We start from the raw sequence: 23,165 nt of genomic DNA on the forward strand, positions 1-23,165 counted from the left end.
AAGTGAGTGAGTGCAGCGAGAGCGAGAGCGAGAGCTTAGTCACACTAGTTAACCTGGGCGAGCTGAGCTGAGCTTACCTGCTTCTGGTCAGCTGGCGACGGGGGCGTTTGAGGCGCGCAGTCACTCGTCAGCCAGTCGATAATAGTCAATCAATCAATCAATCAATGGACGGGATTGGGGAGAGGGGGGGAAGCACAAGGATCGGGTCGCGTAGGGGGAAGAGAGACGGTCGGTTGGGCAGGGCGATAGCTCAGAATGAGAGGATGGAATTGGATTAGTTGCCCGGATGATTGCCGGGGAGATTTTGCTGGCTTCGTCGCCACCTCCCCCAGGCAGCCGGATGGCATGCAGCCTGAGGCACACACGCACACCGGCTTGGCGTGTTTACTTGCAGTCCGTCCCCATTCTTGGAGTCTTCCATCACCATCATTGTCCTTGTCCTTGTCCTTGTCACTGTCCTTCCCTCGGCACCATGTCGCTCCTCGAAAGCCATCTGGAGCAGATCTCTCTCTCCTCCAACGCCATCGCCGAGCTCCCGTATGCCCCTCTCTCCCCTCCTCCCCTCACCCTGCTTCTGCTTCTGCTTCCCCTCCCATACTAATCACCGTTGGTCCCGCTGCAGCTTCCCCCAACCGCGCATCTTCACCAATGCTCTTCTGGGCCCCCACGACATCACCTCGCTCATTCGCGATACCGAGGCCCACGAACGGGCGCTCTTCCAGGCCGACCCGTCCGTCAAACCCACCACCTCCACCTCCGCCCATCGACGATCCACCCGCTTCCCCTCCGAGGCAGAGGGCGAGTCCATGGCCAGTCGCATCTATTCCGCCCGCGATAACAAGAACCAGTCCGCCGTCGCGCGGGTCCTGGGCTCGGACATGATGGAGGAGATCAAGCGATCCGCGGGGACTGCCAGCCGGGGAGGCCGGGGGGAAGTCAACGTCGATGTGTTGCTCCGCGGCGCCGAGATCCTCTGCAATGTCTAGTGCGTATCTTTTGTGCAACACTGTGGCATATGTTCACTTGCTAACCGATCTAAAGCCCTGTCCCGGGTGCCCAGGAGAAGATTGCCAGCCTGCGCTACCGCCACCAGTTGATCGCGGAGTCGGTCAATGACCTGGAGGGGCGTGTGGCCCGGAACACCGCCGAACTGGAGAAGATAAGCCACTCGTACGGCGACGACTTTGATGATTTCGACATGGACGCCGCACAGCCCGAGGTGCCGGAGGTCCCCGACGCCGATCTGGAGCGCGAGATGGAGGAGATCCGAGAGCTGGAGAGGAGAAAGCGCGCCTTGGAAAGCCGCGTCACTGGCATGGAGCGGGATCTTGGGGGGTTGATTGGTTGAAGAACTCGCGGCATTCTACTCTACGTGCTGCGCGGAGCGGCATGGAAGCGCATCCCGGACATGGTTCAGGCCAGCATCTTTGAATGGCGGGCGCTTGCCACAATCACCTAGGATGCATATCCTGAAGACAGGCTCTGGGAGTATGCCTGGCATCGCCGCTATGGTAACTCATCCGTATAGCGGGCCCAGCGACATGGCGAGAAACCTTTACAGGGACACCTGTCCCAGTAGGCCGTCACCAAGGGCACCACCGGTCCCGGGCAGCTCTCTGCTCCATCGCCCCGGCCCTCTCCACCACCGCGCACTCTATGGCTATGTCCATGTCGATTCCCGCTAGGTATTGATACAGCTTCAGCGACGAACAACCTCCAGTGCGTCTATTGAGCCGTTGCCGCGTCCTTTGGCTGTTGCTTGAATGGAAGTGCTACAGTCGGATTCCGCAGGACCCAGCTTGGAATGAGCTAGATGAATCACTGATCTACCAGCTCAATTCTTCTACCTACAGAGGGACAAAGAGGGGTTGGTGGAATTGTGTATCCGATGTGAGGCCTTGTTGGCTGACTCTTGTGTATACAAACACCACACCACGGACAGGGTCCAGTCTTGTGTGCGCTAGAGGGTCACCACCTCACACAATCATCGATGCCAGACATCAAACAATTCCAGATATTCGTGGAATCTCATGTGTATAATGCCTCATGCCTCGCATGGTGTGGGTGCGCGCGAACATCAGTGATCACCGAACAATCCCCAATCCCGGCTGTAGCTATTCAGATTCACTCTTTTGCTGCGCATTTAGTAGAGCCGTAGAAATCGCTGAGTCGTCGCTGAGTCGACGAGTGTTTCGCTGCACAATAAATTCTCGAGTTGATTGACTTTCCTTCTCTTCTCTTCTTCTTCTTCCATCTCATCTTTGGATGCCAAGCCTGAGGCTCGGGCCATCGCCAGCCAGACTTGAACCCCCCAGCATTGCTCCTTTCCCTTCCTCCCCTCCCCTCTCCTCCACCCCCACAATCCAGCTCGCTGTCCACTCCTCCCTCCCTCGCAAAACGGATTCTCGGTAGGCCTCAATTTGCTGTCAGTTGGTGCAGTCGAGTCCGACTCTGCGGGCAGTTGGGCGAGTGAGTGCCCTCCACGTGCCCCCCCCCCGAGAATCCGTCCCGTCGAGACTCTCCGACATCCTCGACAAGTCCAACCTCAACCTCCTCTCCCCTCTCGTCTTTCCTCCATCGCCTTCTCCCCTCCTCCCACGCATTGTCTTCGCCATGGACAACTCCCAGGCACCGCCTCAGCCGCAGGCCCCCGCCGCTCCCCCCGCCGCTCAGCCGATGATGCCTCAGCACTCCAACCTCATCCGCACCGACCAGGTCCAGAAACTCCCCCATCTCAACGACCAGCAGAAGGCCCAGCACACCCAGCTGGTGCGGAACCTGTGGGATCACCTCAACAACCGGGACCCGCAGTCGCCGGAATACCAGAGCGCCCACGCGAGACTGACGCAGCTCTCGCAGAACCTCATGAAGGGCATGCGCGCGTTCCAGCAGAGTCGGCAGATCCAGCACCAGCAGATGCAAGCCGCCGGCGCCGCACAGCCTGGCCAGCCCGTCCAGCGCACTCAGTCCGTCAATCCGCAGAGCTTCGGCCAGCTCCTGCCGCAGATCCAGCAGAAGGTCAACACCCTGCATTTTTTCCTCCCTCCGAACATCAGCACCGAACAGGCCGGGACCTGGCTCCCCGAGGCCAAGCTCCGGTATGGCATCGCGCTCCAGAAGCAGGAACTCGGTCGGGTGCGCATCGCGGAGCTGCGACAGCAGTTCGCGCAGCGTCAGGGCGCAGGCAGCATGTCGCAGGAGGAGATCCAGGAATTCAAAAACCGGCAGATGGCGGCGGAGAAGCTCTATCGCGAGGGCAGTGATTTCCTGACCAAGTTCAAGGAACAGCAGGAGAACTTCAAAGCCCAGCAGCAGAGAGCTGGCGTCCAGCAACACGTCCCTGCTGCTCAAGCTGCTGGCCCCGTCGCGACCGGCCCTGCTGCTGCTGCTGCTGCTGCGACCCCCACCCCGGCCAGCGTCCCCGGCACGATGCATCCAGGCCAGCCTCCCACCCCGGCGCCTCACACAATCACCTCCGCGGTCTCGGCGGCTCGCAATCAGGCTGGACAAACGGCCATGTCTCCGTCGACCTCCCAGCCAGGCCAGACCCCGACTCCCCAGGTCCCTGGTGCCGCACCTGCCGTCGCAGCCATGCCTCAGCAGCAGCCGCAACAGCAACAGCAGCCGCAGCAACAGCAACCATCACAGCAACAGCAGCAGCAGCAGCAGCAGGCACCGCCTGTGGGCCAACAGCCAGCTGGGCCCCCAGCGCAGTCACAGCAGGGCCCACCGGGCTCGCAAGTCACCTTCACTCAAGTTCCCAACGTGGACGGCTCGACGCCCACTCCCACCGCGACCCAGACCATGGTCCAAGGCCCACCGCGTCCGTTGTCCCAGCAGGCCGCCATGGCGCAGGCTGCTCAGAACTACTCCAACAACAGCAACAACAACATGAACAACGCCGTTAGTCAGCCACAGAACATGTCCCAGGCCACCGGCAACTCCCACGCTCACCCTCAGGGCTACATTCCCAACCGCTCCGCCGACAACTCTGCGCGGAACATCACCATGGCCATCCCCAAGAACCTCAACGTGCCGACCCCCGAGCCCGTCAACATGGCGCCTGCCCGTCCGACCCTGTCTGGCGGTCCCAGCCACGGTGCCGTCGGCGTCATGAACCAGCCCGCCATCCAGAAACACCCCGGCTACGTGCTGGAAGGCGAGGGCCAACGCGTCCTCAGCAAGAAGATGCTGGACATTCTCGTCCGTCAGGTTACTGGCGGTGGCGAGGGCGAAGGTCTCACCCCTGATGCCGAAGAGGTAAACTAACTATCCTCACACCTCCTCTCCATCTCCACCCCAAATACCCCTACTAACACCACCACCACCACTTTACAGTTCATCCTACAGATGGCCGATGACTTCGTTGACGACGTAATCACCGACGCCTGCCGCCTCGCCAAACTGCGCCCCTCCTCGACCCTCGAGATCCGCGACATCCAGCTCGTCCTCGAACGTAAATACAACATGCGCATCTCCGGCTTCTCCACTGATGACCTGCGTACCGTCAAGAAACCCCAACCCACCCAGGGCTGGACTCAGAAGATGTCCGCCATCCAGGCGGCCAAGGTCACCCAGGGCAAGGCCGAGTGATTAGTTCGCTGCTTACTTGGTCGATCAGTAAATAACGAATCTTGTCTTTTTTTTTTCTTTTGCAATGATGACTCGCATGGGCTTGCTTCTTTTCCTTTTTCTTTTCGGTGGGTGGTGTTGATTGTGCCTGGCTTCGAGATGCAATGGGTCGGTGGGATGGATATCATATCTATGGAGCCTTTTCTTTCTCTTTTCTTTTTTCTTCATCAAAAAATGTCTTAACATCAGCAACAACAACAACAAAAATCTCTCGGATGGGCTTGGCTCGGCTCCCTTATGTGGCGGGCGTTCAGGGGGTGGATATCTTCGTTTTCTTCTTTGCTTGTCTCCTTGTTTCCTTGTTGTGGTTTCGCTCTAGGTAGACAGACAGTTGTCGGTCAGTCAGTCCCACGAACATCCGGCACTCGTGTCTCTGTTTCTGATTCTGATTTTGACTCCGCTCCTGTTCCCATTTCAGCAGGGAAATCGATCTTAATCCTCCATAATATCTATCTATCTATCTACTGGATATTCGTGTTTTTTTTTTAGCTTTGGCCTGGTCTTTGGACTTGATTTCAAGTAAGTGTAAATGGATAGATACTCTGCCTGCCTGTCTACCCCCCTACCTGCAATTTCCACTACCGTTTGTTTCCTCTTTTTCTCCCATCTCCGATCCTCCGCGCCCTCCTCTTTCGGGTCTTCTTTGCTCCTTTCTCTTTCTCTCTTTCTCTCTTTCTTTCTTTCTTTCCAGTTGGTAGTGGTGGCGGTCCCCGGAAGTATCCATTTAGGTAAACTGGTAGGATGGGATGAATGGGTGAATGGATGATGGATTTGAATTCACCATGGGTATGTTATGTTAGGAGTGAGTGTTCATCGTGTCTTGATTCACTAGGAGCCTTTGACACACCTAGTCCAGTTCCGATTCACTCTACACAACCCTCGAGCATTCATAGCAGTAAATACGGCACGAACATGACAGACATAACAAGACGACGATGGTATCAATTCTCTACTTGCTGGACGGACGTCTTCTATCAATCTTCTAAGGAGATACGAAGTTGGGGGAAATCAGAGAAGAGAAACACCAACACAATTAAGCCGCTAGAAACCTGCTCACGCAAACAGAGTCGCTTCTCCCATCCATGTATACAACAGCAAGCAAACAGAGACCCAAGGCACGGTGCAAGCGAGGAGAATGCCAGCCAAAGAACCAGACAATGGGGCGAGATGGGGAGGGGAGGAAACCAAGACGAGGAAGAAAAGGAAGAGAGTGGGCAAGGAAATAAATATGGTCAGTTAAAAGAGTGAGGCTGGATGTGAGCATCCACGATGAGCTATGCAGTAGTTTTCACAAAGGGAACACGACAGAAAAAAAAAGAAAAAGAAAAAAAAAAAAAAAAAAAAAAAAAGAGGCAAAATATTTGATACAGGGAAATAGGGCCGACTTGGGGATCTGGATAGTGCCAGGCAACCCTTTGTGGCAAACGTAAACAGTCAGACTGGACGCAGCTACTAAGCTAAGCTGGCTTCAACAGAAACAGTCGCAGGAGACATTGGGAAAGAAGGTGGAATGAGATAGACAGAAGGAAATATAAGTGAGTGGGGTAATTGATACAAGATAGGTTAGACATGATCGGATATTTCCTTGCCATGCTGGGCCGACGAAAGGAAAGGATGGTCAAGCGAATGATCAGCTGGTTCAACCGCTGGCCGGAAAGATGTCAAGACGTAAGGAGGTCATCCTGACGGACGGGCAGCGCCCAATGATGCAAAAAGAATCACATCAGTCGTGGTAACATGAGACTATCACAGGTGGTTGCGGAGCAAGGGCGGAAGTTGGAGGGAGAAGATGCGATGCGCACAGGGTTAGCAGGGAAGCAGGGGATCCGTGGCGCCAGGGTATGTATGAGGTGGAATAAAGCGTGATGAGCTGCAAATGAGGAGGATATCATAAAATTCGATCAAAATCCGCACCGAGGAGGCTATTGTCTGCCCGAGGAGACCCAGTCGGGTTGCCCATCTCGGGAGACTCCCTTGCCTTTTCCAGCGAAGGGTGAGCCGTTAGCCTGGGGAACCGCCGGCAGCTCTTTGTCGAGGGCAGCGGCTGACGAGGGGCGATGGCGACTGTGTTGACTGTGTCCGCCCACACTGCTGGCCTCGCCGGCCTCGTCCACGATGGGCAGGAAAGAAGGAGCCACAGTGCTGGGGTCCCCGGGGTCGCGAACGGTCGATAGCGTCCGAGGCTCGGCCGTCGAGATGTCCTTGGACGCCTCCTTCTCCGCCGCCTGCATCGTGCGCTCAACAGACTCGGAGCGCTCCGCAGAGGGTCGCCCCATTGCCCGTGCTTCCCGGTGTCGTTCCCCCTCCTCTTTGGACATGGTTATGCCCTTGACGAAGTTCACGAACCGATCCCCATAGCCCTCTGGCGGGATAGGAGAGATCTGCGTCCGGTCGTGAGAGAGGCCCTTGAAGAAGTGCTCTATCTTCTTAATAAATCCGTAGTGGGTCAGGCAGTCGATGATTCCCAGATAGTAAATCTCGTCGCCGGGCTGGCCGTTTTCGTGCGTAGCTCGGAATCCACCATCGTCCGAGTAGAAGACGTGATGTTTCCTCTCGTCCAGGATTTCGTCGGGCATCTTCGCAGTCGCTTGATCAAGCGGCACTGGGCGTTCACGCTTGATGAGCATGCGGAGCTCACGTGCTTTGCGTTCGTTCTCCAGTTTGGACGGCGTGCGCATCAGCATGTTGGGGTTGGCGTCTTCCTCGCGGTCACCCCCAGGCTGGAACACCTGCAGGGTCTTATCGCGGAGCTTCTCCTCGTTTCCTCGTTCCTGGTCATGGATTCCAACCAGGAGCGAGTAATCCATGATCTTCAGTTTCTTCAGCAATTCCACGTCACGCTTCAGCTGAGCGAGGAAGATATCCCGCTTGGACGGACCACACTGAATCTCGCGCTCCCTCCGCACCCAGTTCAGATCCTTCAACGTGGCCCGCGGGTTCTTCTCCAGGTCCTCTTCGCGCAAGTCACGACCGATCATCGAACCTTTCAAATCGAAGGTCTGGTGGATATCGCGGTGGGGAGGGAACAGGTTGTTCATGACGACGAAGTGGATTTTGCGGCCATAGGCCATCTTGACGCGGTGAAGGCCATAGAATTGCGAGATCAGGGTGTTGGGGTTCTTCTCGACGTGCCGGTAGTATTCGGGGAGGATCTTTCGCAACAGCTTGTGTTCGGAATGGTGGATGGTTTTGATGATGTACTTGTAATCCCGGGAAAAGTAGAAGAAACTTCCACTCTTTCCCGGCGAGCCCAATTCGGAAAGGATATACTTGCTGGTAAGCGACATCAGGTAATCGGCAGGGTCGAGTCGGAACTTGGCTCGCAGGTGACGGAACACCCAGGGCGCATAGTCCTTGAATTTGAAATCGTATTTGGCAGAAGGTGTCAGTTCATTCCCGGTGCTGTCGACATTAAACGTCAGTGATCACTTCAGGCACATAGACAGCGGGCAAATGGGCGCATACATATCAAACGAGAATTTATGCTTCGCCTCAAAATCCGCCGGAGTCAACTCTCGATCCATCTTCGCATTGATCCGCGATACCGTGAATCGGATTCCGGTGAGCATGTTGTAGGCTGTGACATAATTCACATGGTTCTGGTCGACCTTGGTCCCAACGATAACGTGATCTTCCTCGTCGTCGTCCCGGCGTCTTCGCTTGGAGGCCCGGCGCTGTTTGATGGCTTCCGCCCATCGGGCCGCATCTTCATCCGCAGCAGCATCGTCGGGAAATGAGTCGGACTGGTTGGTTCGGGTGGCCCGTCGGGCCAAGCTGAAGGAAGTGCGGCGAGCTCCCGTTGTGGGGGACAGACGACCACTGCTGTAGGCAGCGTCGTCGGTATGGTCACGACTACTTCGGCGGGCACCGGTCGTTTTAGGGACTTGCAGCGTATGTCGATGTCGGAGACCGGTGCCTGTCGGCTCTTGTGCGCTGCTATCCATGCTAGGCGGGACGGGGGGGGAGGAGTAACGGTGGGGACTTTTCTGCGAGGGCGACAAGCGATCGGGGTCGGGCGAGAGACGGCCAGCGTCATCAGGCTGAGAGGTCGACAATCGTGTCGCTGAGGCGTTTCCTATCGAGTCCGGAGCCACCATTTCGTCGGCGGAGGGTCGGACGTGGTCTCCGTTCACCGTCGGCTTGCCGTTGAGCGAGCGAGGGCTTAGCGTCCCATTGACCTGCTGGCTTGCGACCGACGTCGCGGGCGAGGCGGCACGAGGTCGAGTCTCCGCCGACCTCTTGGGAGTATCGCGATCCAGCGTATTCGACGGCCGCCCGCCCTCTCTCGGTTCCCGAGCCGACCCGTTTCCTAAGGAGTGCATGCTGCCGTCTTTCGAGTGCGGCAAGTCTCTGGTGTAGGAGCTGGCGCTTGACCGCGGACCATTCAAAGAATAGGCACTGCCGTTTGTGAGTTGGTGGTCATTTGGAGGGGCATCGAGATGGTTGGCGTCGCCATTGGGCCAATTTGTCCACAAGAACGTATTCCCCACGGAGTTCTTCTCGGGCGCTTTTCCTTGCGGCGAGTCGAACGGGCGAGGGTGGGTGGCGGTTGCGGTGGACGACTGATAGGCGACGTCGTTGGAGAAGGACGGCATGGTCGCTGGGGTCTGATCCGGAGGAGAGACGGAGATAGAAGGGGCAGGAAAGGGGGGGGGACAGCGACGGGAGGGGTGGCGTTGGCCTCAGGATCGGAGCCGCAGACCGTCCGGAGGGAGGCTGTTGGGAAGGGTTGATTGTCCGTCGTCTGGACAGAGCGACAGGGAGGGGAAGTAAAGAAGGGGGGGGGGGGGGTGGGAGGAGATTAATCGATCAATGGCAGAGATCGAAATGGATGTACCTCTCAGGACGACAAACAAAGTTTCCGAAGAAGCTGGGGGGGGCCAGCCGGCGGCAGAGAGTTTTAACGACGGATAGGCATGTTCAGGCGAACAGTGGGATGGAGGCAGAGAGAGCACGACACAATCGACGTGTCCGCGTACGGGGGCTTGCGTGGAGGCTGGGGAGGAATCGGCCGATGGAGGCGTGGAAGCGATGTACAATCGAATTAAAAACGGGTAGGCGAACGGGGGTATCAGTTGAAGGCAAGAGCGACGAACGGGGAAATGAAAGGAGGCGGTTGGCGGGCGAAAGGGAAGGACGGAGGGGGGAGGGGAGAAGAGGAGGAAGAGATGGTGAGATTTGAGGGGGGGAGAAGACGATTGAGGAGCAGCAGGATAAGAGAGAGACGGAGTTGAAGATGCAGAGCGAGAGAGAGTGAGAGAGTGAGAAAGAGAGAGAGAGAGAGAGAGAGGGACGGAAAGACAGAGAGGGAGAGAGAGAGAGAGAGAGAGTCAGAGCCAAGGACCGAGAGAGACCACTGGGGCTGGACAGTACCAATACCAATACCAATACCGGTATCGGTACCGGTATGTATTGCGCGGGAGGGGGAAAAATACCAACGTGGACTTGGTAGTAGTAGTAAGGTACCTGAATGATTGGTACGGGCTGGTCCAGCAGAACGGATGGAAATACCAGCCGTGGCAGCAGAGAAAAAGAGGTTTTCTTCGCCTGGTCCGTCGGGCAGGTTCCTGTGGATGGAATCACCCCTTCCCCCCCCCCTTCATGTCTCAGATGTACTTATGGAGTATCTACGCCTGGAAATTACATAGACACTAGATAGATAGATAACTAGCTAGCTAGCAAGGATTATTAACGCCTTCTGGTGCTGCAGAACCCAGTTGGTCAGCATGCCATGCATGCAAAAGAAGGGGAAATCGGGCCCGGGTGGTGTCTGGTTCCGAGGGCGGGTTGCTCCACTGCTCAGCTTTTACCTGGTGCCCTGACTTGCAGTCCCGATACTATTCCTGTCTGCTTATACGCTCTGTGATCCATCTCCTCAAAAGCATCATTATCATTATCATCATCATCATATCTATGTCAATTATAAGTAGCTCTCCTCTGTGTCTGTGGATGTACTTTACGTGGTAAATTATACGATTACGAACGCATAGTGAAGGGAGTCTTGGCACAATTACCCAGCATCAGGCATCCTCCAAAGATAAGAAAGAGATCAGGACCGGCCACCTGAACCCTGAAGTTGGCCATGCCCATGCCCATGGTCAGTCATGGTCCAACATATCCCCTGAGTGAGTGAGCTACGATGCGACCAGACTAGTCCGTACCGCGCCTGTCAAATGGCAGATCCTTCTCAGCCTTGAGGGACGACGGACACTGCGACCAGGAACCGCCCGCGACGGAACGAGCAGCAGTAAGGTACGTACGTACTTTACTTCCATCCTCCTTACCACGCTGCATGCAAGAGAATCAACACGACCACCATTCGGAGATCGAGCACGTACATACATACAGTAAAGATACATATACTATACAGACTGTTGTCTGTCTGTTGGTCTCCACCATCCATGACAAAAGTCCTGCTTCTAGATACTTCTACTTTGAGGTTCGGGGGCCCCTGATGAACTACCCAAACTACGGTATGGAGCACGACCCGTGATCTCCTCCATCAGGACTAAGGAGTAAGTAGAGCAGTCGAACTAACTACCTACTAGATAGGGATTAACTATCTATAGAGTATAGTGGTCGCAGTCGCAGTCGGGTATCCAACACCTGGCCTCTTGGGCCCTTTTCTTTCTTCGAGGGATGTCTACGATGAACTGAAGTAATAGTCTATTGTTCCTGAGGTAGACAGGATCAGCAACCCGGCGGAACCCCTGGTTTACTTCCCCTCTCCCCCCCTCCCCCCCCCCCCCTCCGCCATGAATAATATCATGTCTCTCACACAATCCATCCCTAGGCTTGGTACGGAGAAACATCAAAATCCCATTATCCTGGCCGCCACCAACCCAACCTGATTAACACTACCTATCTACTCCGTGCGGAGTCTAGGTATATCTAGGAGGTATCCAGGTTAAACACCAAACAAACAATTAATATAGCTGCCGGAAACCTCATACACTGGCCCCTCCCCTGTATTGATTCTCAAACAGGGTGCCTGGTTACTCCGTACGGGGTAGATAGTTGGCATTCATTCGATACACCCACCAGCCACCCATTATTATTAACCACCCATGTGCCACTCACTGCCTTACCTTAGGTAGGTACCTGGACTGGCTACCTGGTTACCTGGTTACCTAGTAAGTACTACTCCGTACGGACGTACTAAAGGAAGTAGTTATTCTACCTCCGTAATCCCGTCCGTGGCGTATCCAATTCCACGCAGACGGCGGACGCAGCAGTGGGTTCTGCACTACTAATGATCGACAGAGTGCCAACGTCACACTCTCCTCACCTCACCCGACACTCATCCATTCATACGACATACATACTGTTAGTTACTCCTCTCTCTCCCTCTTTTCCTTCCCAGCCCAGCCATGACGCAATGATAGGTAGTTACTCGTGATACTTGTGTAGGTACCTACCTAGATAGTCGTAGGTATTCCTCACAAAGGTATCTATCTATCTATCACCTGTAGCGAGTCATCAGACGCCAAAGGGTTGAAGTATGGAGGATATGTCAGCTACCTAACTCATCTATCTACTTACTACCTTTGGTAGATAGCTAGATACCCGAATAATCATCTAGGCACATGGGACCCGACCCTCGAGTTCATGCAGAACATGAACTACTATCTAGTATTTACTACCTACTTACCCGCCCTCAAGTCTCCAGTCCTACCGGCACTATCTAGATATATACCCTATTCATCTACCTCCAATTTTACAGAGTAGATACATACCACGGCATCTTCGTTTAGATTTAGAGGGCTAGAACTTGCCTTACTGTCTAGTGTACGTACCTTATGTATAAAATACCTTATGAATGGGGCACCATACATGCATACATACCATACAGTTATGGTTACAGTTATAGTTACACAACCCACAGCTTAGGTAGTGTACAGCCCACCCACAAGTATATACTCCGTAGTATCTAGTAAGGTATAGTAGTTATATCACCAGCCACTGCAGTCCGAGCCCGACAGGAGCCCAGGTCCAGTCCAAGTCCAAAGATACATAAGTAAGCACAACCACCCTGATTCGGCGGATACTTTAACTATATTATAATACTACCCACCCACCTACTACCTACTCCATAGCTACAATCTACTAACAGTCTCAGAAACAGTCTCTACGTACTATCTACTCTGTACACAGCAGTATCTAACAGAAAGTATCTATCTTCTCCATCGCCGAGCCGAGCAGACAGACCTGTGGATGGGCAGGGCAGGGCAGGGCAGGGCCGGGCCAGTTTACTATTTTTGGCCCGTTCAGGGCTATCCGGCTAGCAAAACCAGCTAATGAACATCCGTGTTCCGACAAAGTAAGTAGGTATCGACTTACGGTTACAGTGTGTATCCACCTTACAGCCCTGCCCGTCCTGCTCTGCCTGCTCTGGCTCTGCTCCGGTCGGCTCGGCAGACCATGAACTTAATAATACAATACTTAACTAGTTACACTGGTCACTGACTGATACTTTTTTTTTTTAATGTATGGATACATAATATCTACTGATTGATACATAACTATAGATACTAGATAAAAGTACATCATGCCCCAATCCACCATCCACCGCCCGGTCCACATCCAAGCCCTGTTGGTCCCCCCCGGGTTGCATACATCCATTAAGCTTAAAATCCCTCGAGTTCGCCATCGCCCAACCGTCCACCCGTGAGGAGTGGACTAGACTGCCCTGTGAACGGTGGGCTGTGGAGGGAGGGGCCAGCCATGCCCACGATCGTGATGTGATTGATCACCGCAGCTACCTATATAGCTTATTATGGCGATATCTAAGTACGGTTGGACTGACCTTCCTTGCCCTTGCATGGAGGTTCCATCTCCATGGACCAGACTGAGATATCTACGACTCATCTACGGCGTACAGCAGCATCTGAAAGAAAATGGACAGCAGTTTCATTTCACTACGTAACACCTGCCCTTAGACGGGTGTCCCAAACATAGCAGACAAGCAGAAAACATATCCCGTTGCAAGATCCACCGCAAGACGCCAGCCCAACCAACATTCACAGAAAACGAAAGAAACCCCGATCCGCAACAGATCCCAGAAACAGTCCCCCCATTGATCAAAAAGATAAGTGGCCCAGAGCGTGAGAAAAAAAAATTACAGCCGAAGAAAGAAAGGATGGGACACAGCCCACGAGATACACCCCGAAGCACACGTCGCAACGAAAGAGCCAAAAATCAAATGGTCGCTCAAAACGGTTTCAAGAGAGGCGGTCATGTCTTTACGCCTTCTCCTTCTTGGCCGCGGTCTTCTTCACCTTCTCGGCAGGCTTGGCCGTTGTCTTAGTCACACGGCCAGACTTGGTGGTGCCGAGGACCTTGGGCTTATCAACAACGGCCGGCGCCTGCTCAAGTTAGTATGCTATGGCCGGAGAGGAAGGAGTCAGATCAATCACATACAGCAGTGGACGCCTTGCGAGGCTTAGCGGTGTTGGCCTTGGGTCTGCCAACGGGCTTCTTAGCGGTGGTGCCGGCGGCGGCCTTCTTGGTGGTCTTGGGCTTCTCGGCCTTGTCGGCCTTGTCGGTCTTCTCAGTCTTCTTGGCAGCGGCCTTCTTGGGGGCAGCAGCCTTGGTGGCAGTCTTCTGTGTGGGGTGTCAGTGAGCAGTTCCTGATCCCAAGATGAATTGGCATGGGTGACTTACCTTAGCAGCAGGCTTGGGGCAGGCTCCTTCTTGGCGAGCTTCACGGGTCCGGACGGGCCTGGCGACAAGACGCGTCAGTCGGCATGCCCCATCAAAAAAAAATGGAGAAAATCGAAAAAGAGAAAAAAAAAAATAAAAACAGTGACACGCATGAGAGTCAGACATGCTCTTCGTGTGGCAGAGAGCATGAAGACCACGACGCGACGATGAGAAGGATAGCATGCGACCGGGAGAACTTACCCTTGGGCTGAAGGAACTCGCCCTTGTCGACACCGGCCTTGATGGCCTTGTTGAACTGGCTGTCGAAGGCGTTGGTGGAGGCGGAAGCAATCTTGTTGTTCGCCTGCACGTATTTCTTGATGGACTGGCGACTAGAAGACGAGTCAGCTACGATCGCGACATGAGGCATGCTCGTGGGCTGCCACGTCGGCGACGACGGGACCCTGCATTGGGCGGGCACGAGGGGCGACGAATCAACTTACCTGCTACCATTGCGCTCTTTCAGCTGTTGCGAAAGAAGTCAGCGACCAGCTTGGGAGGAAACAAGCAGAGGCCCGATGGGGCGTTGGGATGCACGCGGCGTGTAGACGTGTCACGGTCGGGAGGTGCTTCCCGCCCAGCGCCCGTCATCCCAACGCGCCTCGGGAACAGCGTGATCAACTCACATTCAGGATGGCATCCTTGATCATATCTATATCGATCGAATCAGCAGACGTTCGCGACAAAAACCAGCCTCGCGACATTTCGACGCGATGGCGTGGTGGGGGAAGATCAGGGCAAAACATACCACGGTAGGAGGCGTGGACGGGGCCGGCCTTCTTGGCCGAGCCGGTGGAGGAGGCAGTGGTGGACTTCTTGGGAGGCATGGTGGGAGAAAGGGGGAGGGATGGGGTGGGACTTGAGATGGAAGAAAGTAGATACAGGAGATAGATCAGACCACGAAGGGACGAGCGAGTCGAGAAGCACTTTTTTGGGGGGGGGGTGGGTGGTGGAGGATGAAGGATGGAGGATGGAAAGTTCGACGAGGGAAGAAGGGGGTGGGAAGGCCGCGGGGCATGCGGGCTTTATAGGGCAGCGGGAGTTGACACAGGATCACTCTCGTTCTCTCCCAGAATCGAGAGCACAACACGTCAGGTCGCCCTCCTCCTCTTTTTCCCTTTTTTTTTCTTTTCCTTTTCCTTTTTGCCTGGCCTCCGTGAACTGTGTCCATTTCTCTCGGCTGTCTAGTGGCTCGCGAGGATTTTAATTTATTTGTAAACCCGTTCCCAGCTGCCCCGTAGTCCTCCGTCCTCCACGTCCATGCAATCGTGCTGGCCCGAGGCGCTCTACTTTGCTGCTCGTTACGCGCATTGATTCCACCACCGCTGCTGTCGCCGTCCCACGCGTGCGGCCTTCCCCCTCCATCTCCCCCCTTTCCACCACCTTTTGAAGCCTCGCAAAATGTTCCAGGTGCATTCCAAGTGGTGCGGCTAGCGGTCTCTGGTCTTGTGAAATTTTTCCAACCGGGTTGGGGCCTCGAGAATCCCAGCCCTTGTCAACGCTGCACCTCCCGCGTCGTCGTGACGTTTTTCGAGCCCACTCACCCATCTTCACTCCCCGCGCTACACCGACCCCCAATGCCAATTAATTCCCCCAGGGACCGGATATCCCGATCAAAGACACGCTTCAGATTCGGATTCTATGCGGAAACAGGCAAAATATGTAGTGCGATCCCCGAGTTCGGGGGGATGTTTCCATCGACTCCTGATCGCGCCCGTCCGGGCCGCCCGATCAGTAGGTATCCAAGGTAGCGCTGCAGTTCGATCAAGCTTCATGGGCCACCCCCAACTTGCTTGCGCAGTGACGACACCTTGGCCGACTGATTCGACGCCGTCAGAACCCTCCCCCTTACATTCGGCCGGGTCCATTGACCTGGTCGGCGTGGACGGGCTCTGAATGGAAGCGCCATGGCGGACGTGGGTTTCACTTGGGCTTCTCCCCTCGTGCGGAGAGAGGCTCGGGTCACGAGGGGCGCCATGATGTTATGCATTTGACTTTGGGGGGGACTGGCCGTTCCAGCGCAAGGCCTGGTGAAGGGTCCGGGGATGGGGCCTATGATCGCCCGTCCTGCTCGGGGGTTCCAGTGCGCATTGTCTTTCCATCCCTGGTTCGCATCGGTTTGTTTGGCGGTTGGGCGCTTCCGGTTCGACGGACGGGAGTATGAGCCATCGCGCTGGCTGGCGCGCGTGTTCGTCGTGATGCGAAGCTCCCTTGTCCCACCTGGTCTAGCTGGTCGTGATGGGCCGGACCGTCTCTTTCGGTTTCTAAGCTTGGATTTGCTCGTAGTGCGTGGGGGAGTGGGTGGTGGTGAAAGGCGACCGTCCGCTGGCATGGTTGATGCCCGCCGCCGAGTCGTGATAAGAACGTAGTATCCCACCAGCTCTGCCAATGATCCTCGCCTGGAACCAGCCCTCGTGCGCTTTTTTACCCGGCCATCCCATCCCCTGTGGCCATCAATAAACCATATTCCAACCTGGACATGACAGCTCAAATCAACCATGTCGGGCGTGGGGAATGCCCGTCTGTCTAATACCAGAGCCATCGCGGATGGCCTCACATCGACGACACCCAGTTAGGGCCCGTTCGATCTGCGCCACAGGCAGACACTTCAGCTTAAGCTTCTAGTCCGCTCTCTTGCAGTTGCATATCAATCAAATCTCCTCCACTAAAAATGTCTAATCCATCCACCCCTTCACCTATCACTCTCCTCCGATGGTCACAGCTACACCTCCAATATGATATATATAAACCCCGCCCTCACCCGAGTTCTTCTGATCTTTTTCCATACAACGACTCCATCATCCCACCAGAACACCATCCCACCAGACCCAATGGCCTCTCTCGATGATCGAACCTCTACGCCTTCTCCCACCGAGAAATCACCGACAATCACTCGTCGACCTCCATCTCGCTAGTCTCTTGGTGACCGGTCCATCATACACAACCTACTAAGTACATACTAACTATCCGGCAATCGCATGACCCCACCACCACTACCACCACCACCACCACTCCGAGACGCTGCCACCAGCACCGCCATAATCATACCACCTGACCACCTGAAGACGGGGTATATCGACTCGGAAATAGGATGCTCCTGCCGAATGAGTCGGAATCACACCAAGCCTTTGTCTACAGTACTTCTCTTCTCACCGCGTCTGGATCTACAAAGCAACCAAGCCGGCCGCTCGGGTTGAACCCCTGCAGTTGCAACCAAGCGTCAGGCAACCAAGTTTTGCACGGCGCTCGATCCATTTGTTTGCCTTATCTACTTACTTGCTGTAACTACGGAGTACGGAGTAGTTAGATACCCTGTACACCTGGTAACTACTATCTACTACATGCGATACTTTCCAGAACACTCAAAAAATACAACCAAAACAACAACAACCACAACCCAAGTCTGATGGAAAAAAAAAAAAAAAAAAAGGTAACCTATGTAACATGCCATTTTTTGTGCATTCCGCCTTGAAACGCCTCGCCTTGCAAATAAGAATCATAACCAGAAACGCCGTCCGCCTGGATGAGACCGTCGGGACCATACACCGACATTCGGCGCCCGTGTCGATCGGGTTGACTTGGGGGGTCTTGCTTCCCGGTCTACTTCTGGCCCTGTTTCTAGGGCCAGGTCCAACGCATAGTTGCGGTCTTATTACAAAGTAGACCAGCAATCACGGGTGCCCTTCAAACGGCACCCCGAGGCTTCGACTTGGCCTCTTTCTTGGCCTTGGCCTCGTCCTTCTTGCGCTTCTTCTGCTCCTGGAGCTTCTCGTCGTGCTTGCGCTTCAGGTTCGCCTTCTCCGCGTCCGTCTTGGCCACCGGCTTGAAGAAACCCTCCAGGCGGGATTGCTGCGCGGACTTCAGGTTCTTCTGTAGACGGGCGGCACCGTTGCGGATGCGGTCCTCGTTGAACCCCTTGTCCTTGACCAGGTACTCGATCAGGCCGTCAACGTCGGGGGCTTCCCACTTGAAATCGCAGTCTGGGTGGCTGGCGTCCCTCACGTCCGGCTTAAGGAAGAGTTCCCGGGCATCTTGGTACGGCCAGTCATCGGGGATTACGAACTTCTTCTTCGGATCGTTCTCCATAAACTCGATCACCTTCTCCAGGCTCCCATGGTCCCGGATCAGCTTGAGGGCCGTGTTGGGCCCAACCTTGGGGATCGGCTCCAGATAGTCGCAACCGAGCAAGATGCAGAGATCGATGAACTGCGCGAGATTCGTGAGTATGTATGAGATGCCGGGTCGGGGAGGTTTGCGTAATTACCTGGCTGCGGTCCATGCCGAGTCCCTCCAGCGCACGGCTCAGATGGATCTCTTGGATGGGCTCCTTCCTCTGTTCGCTGAAAGTAAGGTGGCGCAGAAGAATAGGTGTCTCAAAGCACAGGGTATCCATATCCTCCGAAGCAGCCGCATACACCTTGCCGGCACGGGCGAGCACGGCGCACTGCGCCTCCGCCTCCGTGGGGGCATCGATGTACGGGATGCCCATCAGCTTCAGAAGCTTTTTACATTCGGCATTGTGTTCCCTGGTGACCCGGACTGTGCGCCGCGAAAACTTCTCCACATCCTCGGCGGTTCCGGTCTCCTTGGCCTCCTCGTGAGCCTCAGTCGCCTCGCCCCGGCGGGCAAAACGCTTGGCCAGTTCTCCGGACTTCAGCTTCGGCGGAGCACCGTCAAATACATACAGGGGCTTGATTCCGTTGTCGACCATGCGCAGTGTACGGTAGAACATACCCATCAAATGCGATGTCGTCTCTCCGGTGTCACTCATGAGCTGCTGACCCTCGGAGCGCACAGCGATGAGGAAACTGTAGATACTCATGGACCTATATGAAGTTAGACACACCGAGCGGGGGTTTTATAATCGGGACAGAAGAAGCGTACGCATCCTACGTTTTCATTATCGTCAGTCCTGTTTGCAACATACATAGGTTCCCCCGGGGGTCGAGGATGGAAGTTCACGTACAATGGCGACCTTTCGGCCGAAGTGGTTCTTGATGTCGCCCGCCTTGACGGCATCGGGGGCGTTCTCTGAAATCACCTGGTACAGGTCTGGTTGTGGTCAGCATGATGAATGAGCTCCTCCGATGAGCTAGCTAGCGGCGTTGCTGTGCGGGGAGGAGGGGGGCATTGATAATGAGACTGGAAGAAACAGCGGACTCACGTTTAATACCCATTGTGAAGGCTTGGTTGCGATCAAATGTCCGTCGAGGTGGAAATGCTTCTCAGCAAGGCTGGTTGTGTGGTTGATTGGAATAAAACAGTCGGCAGGTCCGCTCTGGCTGGGCTTTCTAGCCGCGACCGAGACGCGCCGCAGAAACGCGCCGTGCGTCATCCATTATGGGGCCCGATCGGGTCTAGCGGGGCCCGGCAAGCCGCGTCCCACGTGACGGCCCCGCGGAGGGTTCCCCGGGCCCTCTCACCTAATACTTAGTTAACTAGATAATCAGAGCTGGGCCGGTCAGGCAGCCACAGGCTGCAAGGCTGCAAGGCCGCAAGGCTCCACCGGCACGGCACGTGCACCAGAGGAAACGGCCAGAAGCGGTAAAGCGCCCGGGTTGTTAGTCCGAGACCATCGGGTCTGGCCGTCTCGGTCGAGTAAGCAAATGGCAGCGCCCGCAAAGGCGCCCGCCAGCCAGCAATCTGCCATGCCGGAAGAAAGAGAGAGAGCCAAACCCCTCTCCTCTCCTCTCCTGTCCCTTCCTTCCCCCTCCCTCCCCACACAATCTGAAGTAGCCTTTGGCCTTGCCATGGTGAACATAGCCTCCCCCCCCCCACTCCAGCAAGCTACATGATTCGTCCAAGACCATGAGCTCTTTGGCATCATGAAGCGCAGCCGTCTTCAATTCGAGGCCAATGGTGATGTTTCATCGGCTGCCTCCCCGCAAGGCCCGCCAGGAACCCGCCCGGTCCCTACCCCGGAAACCGACTACCAACAGAGCCCCAGACATGTCCCCAAAATCTCCCGCCGGATACGAGCCTGCACTGAGTGCAAGCGCCATAAGGTTCGCTGTGATCTCAGTGCGGGGGAGTCCATCTGCCAGAGATGTCACCGCATGGGTTTGGAATGCGTCGTGAACAAGAGTCTTCAGACCTTGTTGGACGACGAAACAGAGTGAGTATGCCCCCCCCCCCCTTATGCCCGTGTGGCTCCGGATGGGCGGTGCGGCTAATATGTTGGCTGAACTTTGTAGATGGAAGGCAACCATCGAGCTCGCAATGGCAGACCTGCTCCGCAAGGCTCAACTACCGGATCTCGCATCCTACCAAACCGCTGGCAAGTCATCGGAGACGCCGTCCAAGAAGAGGGACCGCCAGTATTCCACCGTTTCATCAGAGGATACGCCTCTTCCGACGGGTCACGATGCGGGACAAGAGCCCCCCGGGACCAGTGCACAAAGAGTCGCCAATGAATCTGGCGCGTCCGATGTGGCATTCCGACAAGCCTCACAATATGCTCTTGACAGGGAGGAGAACGGAACATCCTCACTGGTCACTGCCCCAATGGGGAGCCTCTACGAAGTGACCCAGTTGAGTGACATCCAAACAAACTCACCGGGGAGACACCATGCTCCCGATCGGGCTCTTGTCAGCGATTTCGTCTCGCGAGGACTAGTAGACATACGCGAAGCAGAGGAGCTGTTCTCGTACTTTGATCACGTACTTAGCCGTTATCTTTGGGACGGTATATTACTGGATCACAAGGACCTTACGTCGGTGCGGAACTCGTCCTCGATGCTCTCCGCCGCCATCCTGGCTGTGACGGCCCTTCACATGCCTCAGAAGGAACGGACCTTCGATACCTGCTACACGGAGTTCGCTAGATTGGCATCCGAGTCAATGCTTGATCGACACCATACCATGGATGACTTGCGTGCTTTGTGTATAGGTGCTTTTTGGCTTGCAGATGTCAGCTGGAAGCTATCTGGGTATGCGGTCCGCATTGCCACAGAGCGCAATTTGCACCAGTCCTACCGAAAAGCCATCCAGGGCTCACCGGAGCATATTGAGCAAGCTAGGCTGTGGTATCTTCTTTATGTACGTTTTCCCGGGTATTGTTGTTGAGGCATGACACTGACATTTTTAGACCCTAGAGCATCACTTTTCTATCGCCTACGGTCGACCACCTATAATCCACGAGGACCAAAGTATCACGAACCACAATACATTTACCCTGAACCCGAACGTGCAGCAAGGCGATCTGCGCCTGCACAGCCAGGTTGATTTATTTATCATTCTTACCCGAATATACCATGCCTTTGGGCCCGATGTTGACCTGGAGGTCCCCGACAGCGAATTCTCAACTATCGAGAAATTCGACACCGATCTCGATAACTGGCGGTCTGCCTGGTATCCTCGCTTAGGTATAGTTGATTACCCGTTCAAACCACTCGGTCGGCGTCCTGGCTAACATTGGACACAGTTGGGAGTCGATATGTTGGCGCGTATCCGTATAGAGCCGTCCACCTGCACTATCACTTTTCTCGCCTACAGTTAAACTCGGTTGCTTTGCGGACTTACCACTCTTCTATCTCTACGCGCCCTATGTCCTCTGAGCGCAAGAAGCGAGCCAACCTGGCTATTCAGTCCGCCATCGATACGCTTTTGGTCGTTTTGGATGAGCCCGATATCCAGAGGGCTTTGGTCGGTGTTCCATTGTACCTGCACAGCATGATCACCTTTGCCGCTGTTTTCCTGTTGAAGATCGCAGCCAAGGGCTGCTCAATCAACACCCCCGGTGGCCAGCACAACTCGATTGCGTCTGCCGGCCTACAGATCAACGTCATGTACGTGCGCGTGCTGGTGGGGCGGATTGTCGAGATGATGGTTTCCTGCAGCAAGCGCGCCAGCGAGCATCATCTGAGTCACCATATAGCGCGTGGCCTAAAGAAGATGCTGACAGGGCTCGAAGAATGGGAGAAAAGGAGTTCCGGCAACCAGCAATCGCTTGGACACGGCTCCAGCGACAACCCGTCCATGTTCAAACCCATTATCATCCCCGGCGCCCAGTCCCTGGGCGAAGGCGATACCATTCTCAACCATCCCCCCCCAATGTTAGGAGTAGCGCCTCTGTCTGCCGAGAGGGGCAATGGCTTTGATGCGGAAGCAGCGCAGGGGAAACAGCAGCCCGGACTCTCCGAAGGCTCCGCCGACCCTATGATGGCCGATCTTTGGGGATTTGACGAGGACTACTTTCCGACAGGGGTTTTCGATTTCCTTCAGTCTCAAATGCCTGCTTGATGCATGGCCGGCTTCTCCTCTCCATGGAGCGTTTGTGGGTGATGCAGATATCGGACAAATGAAGAGATTCACGCCGAACGACCGCTCTCCTCACATAATAATACGAGCGAATACCGGGGCTTCTGACACCGGGCGGGAATCATCCCGGGGCACTTCATTGAGGGTCGACGCAGGCCTGGGTCGTCGACTGGCAGTTGGTACATTGATGGCTCCATCTTGGTCAACTCCTTGCAATCGCCCGATGAAGAAATTAATCCAGAAGAGCTTCTTGCGACAGGGGGGGGGGGGATAGTACAATAGAGGTGGCCATGTCTTGTCCCCACCTGCTGAGCTTGGGGGCTCCCAAGACACCATCGACGAAGATATGTGCAGTTATATAAATAATGAGAAATGCCAGAGCAATACGGGAATTCACCATCAAGTCATCGTCTTTCCAGTGAAACGTAGGGTCTGGAATTAACATGGGCATTGATTGGCATTGGGCCGCCTCGCCGACGGAACGGGGAGGGGGAAGGTTATCCGAGGTCGGCGGCGGAAGAGAGAGGCGCTGCTGTCGTCATATCCTCATATAAAGCAGAGGAAGGGGGTTG

At 55.2% G+C, this 23,165-nt stretch overlaps 7 protein-coding genes across 7 annotated transcripts; 3 read left to right on the forward strand and 4 right to left on the reverse strand.

Moving 5' to 3' along the window:
- Positions 1-341: 341 nt before the first annotated feature.
- On the forward strand, positions 342-1,348 carry BO70DRAFT_432918 (uncharacterized protein; the record flags this gene model as incomplete). The annotated part of the gene is made up of 3 exons (XM_025548368.1): positions 342-537; positions 623-985; positions 1,042-1,348. Exons 1-3 carry the CDS (start codon positions 473-475, stop codon positions 1,346-1,348), a joined length of 735 nt encoding a protein of 244 aa, XP_025395027.1. The 5' UTR covers positions 342-472.
- A 1,139-nt stretch (positions 1,349-2,487) lies between these two features.
- Positions 2,488-5,070, forward strand: BO70DRAFT_366252 (putative transcription initiation factor TFIID subunit 12). Its single transcript, XM_025544289.1, has 2 exons — positions 2,488-4,260; positions 4,339-5,070. The coding sequence occupies exons 1-2, from the start codon at positions 2,614-2,616 to the stop codon at positions 4,591-4,593; spliced, it is 1,902 nt and encodes a 633-aa protein (XP_025395028.1). The 5' UTR covers positions 2,488-2,613; the 3' UTR covers positions 4,594-5,070.
- Positions 5,071-6,554: 1,484 nt separating this feature from the next.
- BO70DRAFT_301060 (1-phosphatidylinositol-4-phosphate 5-kinase) lies at positions 6,555-9,227 on the reverse strand (the record flags this gene model as incomplete). Its single annotated transcript, XM_025539694.1, has 2 exons — positions 6,555-8,034; positions 8,098-9,227. The coding sequence occupies 2 exons, from the start codon at positions 9,225-9,227 to the stop codon at positions 6,555-6,557; spliced, it is 2,610 nt and encodes an 869-aa protein (XP_025395029.1).
- Positions 9,228-13,874: 4,647 nt separating this feature from the next.
- Positions 13,875-15,161, reverse strand: BO70DRAFT_374537 (histone H1/H5 family protein; the record flags this gene model as incomplete). Its single annotated transcript, XM_025544974.1, has 7 exons — positions 13,875-13,997; positions 14,053-14,235; positions 14,340-14,353; positions 14,536-14,666; positions 14,778-14,800; positions 14,961-14,986; positions 15,083-15,161. The coding sequence occupies 7 exons, from the start codon at positions 15,159-15,161 to the stop codon at positions 13,875-13,877; spliced, it is 579 nt and encodes a 192-aa protein (XP_025395030.1).
- Positions 15,162-15,993: 832 nt separating this feature from the next.
- Positions 15,994-17,094, reverse strand: BO70DRAFT_168202 (uncharacterized protein). The gene has a single exon (XM_025538339.1). It carries the CDS (start codon positions 16,874-16,876, stop codon positions 16,106-16,108), a length of 771 nt encoding a protein of 256 aa, XP_025395031.1. The 5' UTR covers positions 16,877-17,094; the 3' UTR covers positions 15,994-16,105.
- A 670-nt stretch (positions 17,095-17,764) lies between these two features.
- On the reverse strand, positions 17,765-19,554 carry fen1 (multifunctional nuclease RAD27). The gene is made up of 5 exons (XM_025545558.1): positions 19,499-19,554; positions 19,301-19,386; positions 19,219-19,223; positions 18,599-19,160; positions 17,765-18,540 (listed from the first exon to the last, which is right to left on the reverse strand). The coding sequence occupies exons 1-5, from the start codon at positions 19,509-19,511 to the stop codon at positions 18,019-18,021; spliced, it is 1,188 nt and encodes a 395-aa protein (XP_025395032.1). The 5' UTR covers positions 19,512-19,554; the 3' UTR covers positions 17,765-18,018.
- Positions 19,555-20,159: 605 nt separating this feature from the next.
- Positions 20,160-23,066, forward strand: BO70DRAFT_345326 (Zn(II)2Cys6 transcription factor; the record flags this gene model as incomplete). The annotated part of the gene is made up of 4 exons (XM_025541497.1): positions 20,160-20,449; positions 20,529-21,372; positions 21,422-21,698; positions 21,758-23,066. The coding sequence occupies 4 exons, from the start codon at positions 20,160-20,162 to the stop codon at positions 22,573-22,575; spliced, it is 2,229 nt and encodes a 742-aa protein (XP_025395033.1). The 3' UTR covers positions 22,576-23,066.
- Positions 23,067-23,165: the final 99 nt, after the last annotated feature.

The sequence above is a fragment of the Aspergillus heteromorphus genome (assembly GCF_003184545.1).
Source record: "Aspergillus heteromorphus CBS 117.55 chromosome Unknown BO70scaffold_40, whole genome shotgun sequence".
NCBI lineage: Eukaryota > Fungi > Ascomycota > Eurotiomycetes > Eurotiales > Aspergillaceae > Aspergillus > Aspergillus heteromorphus.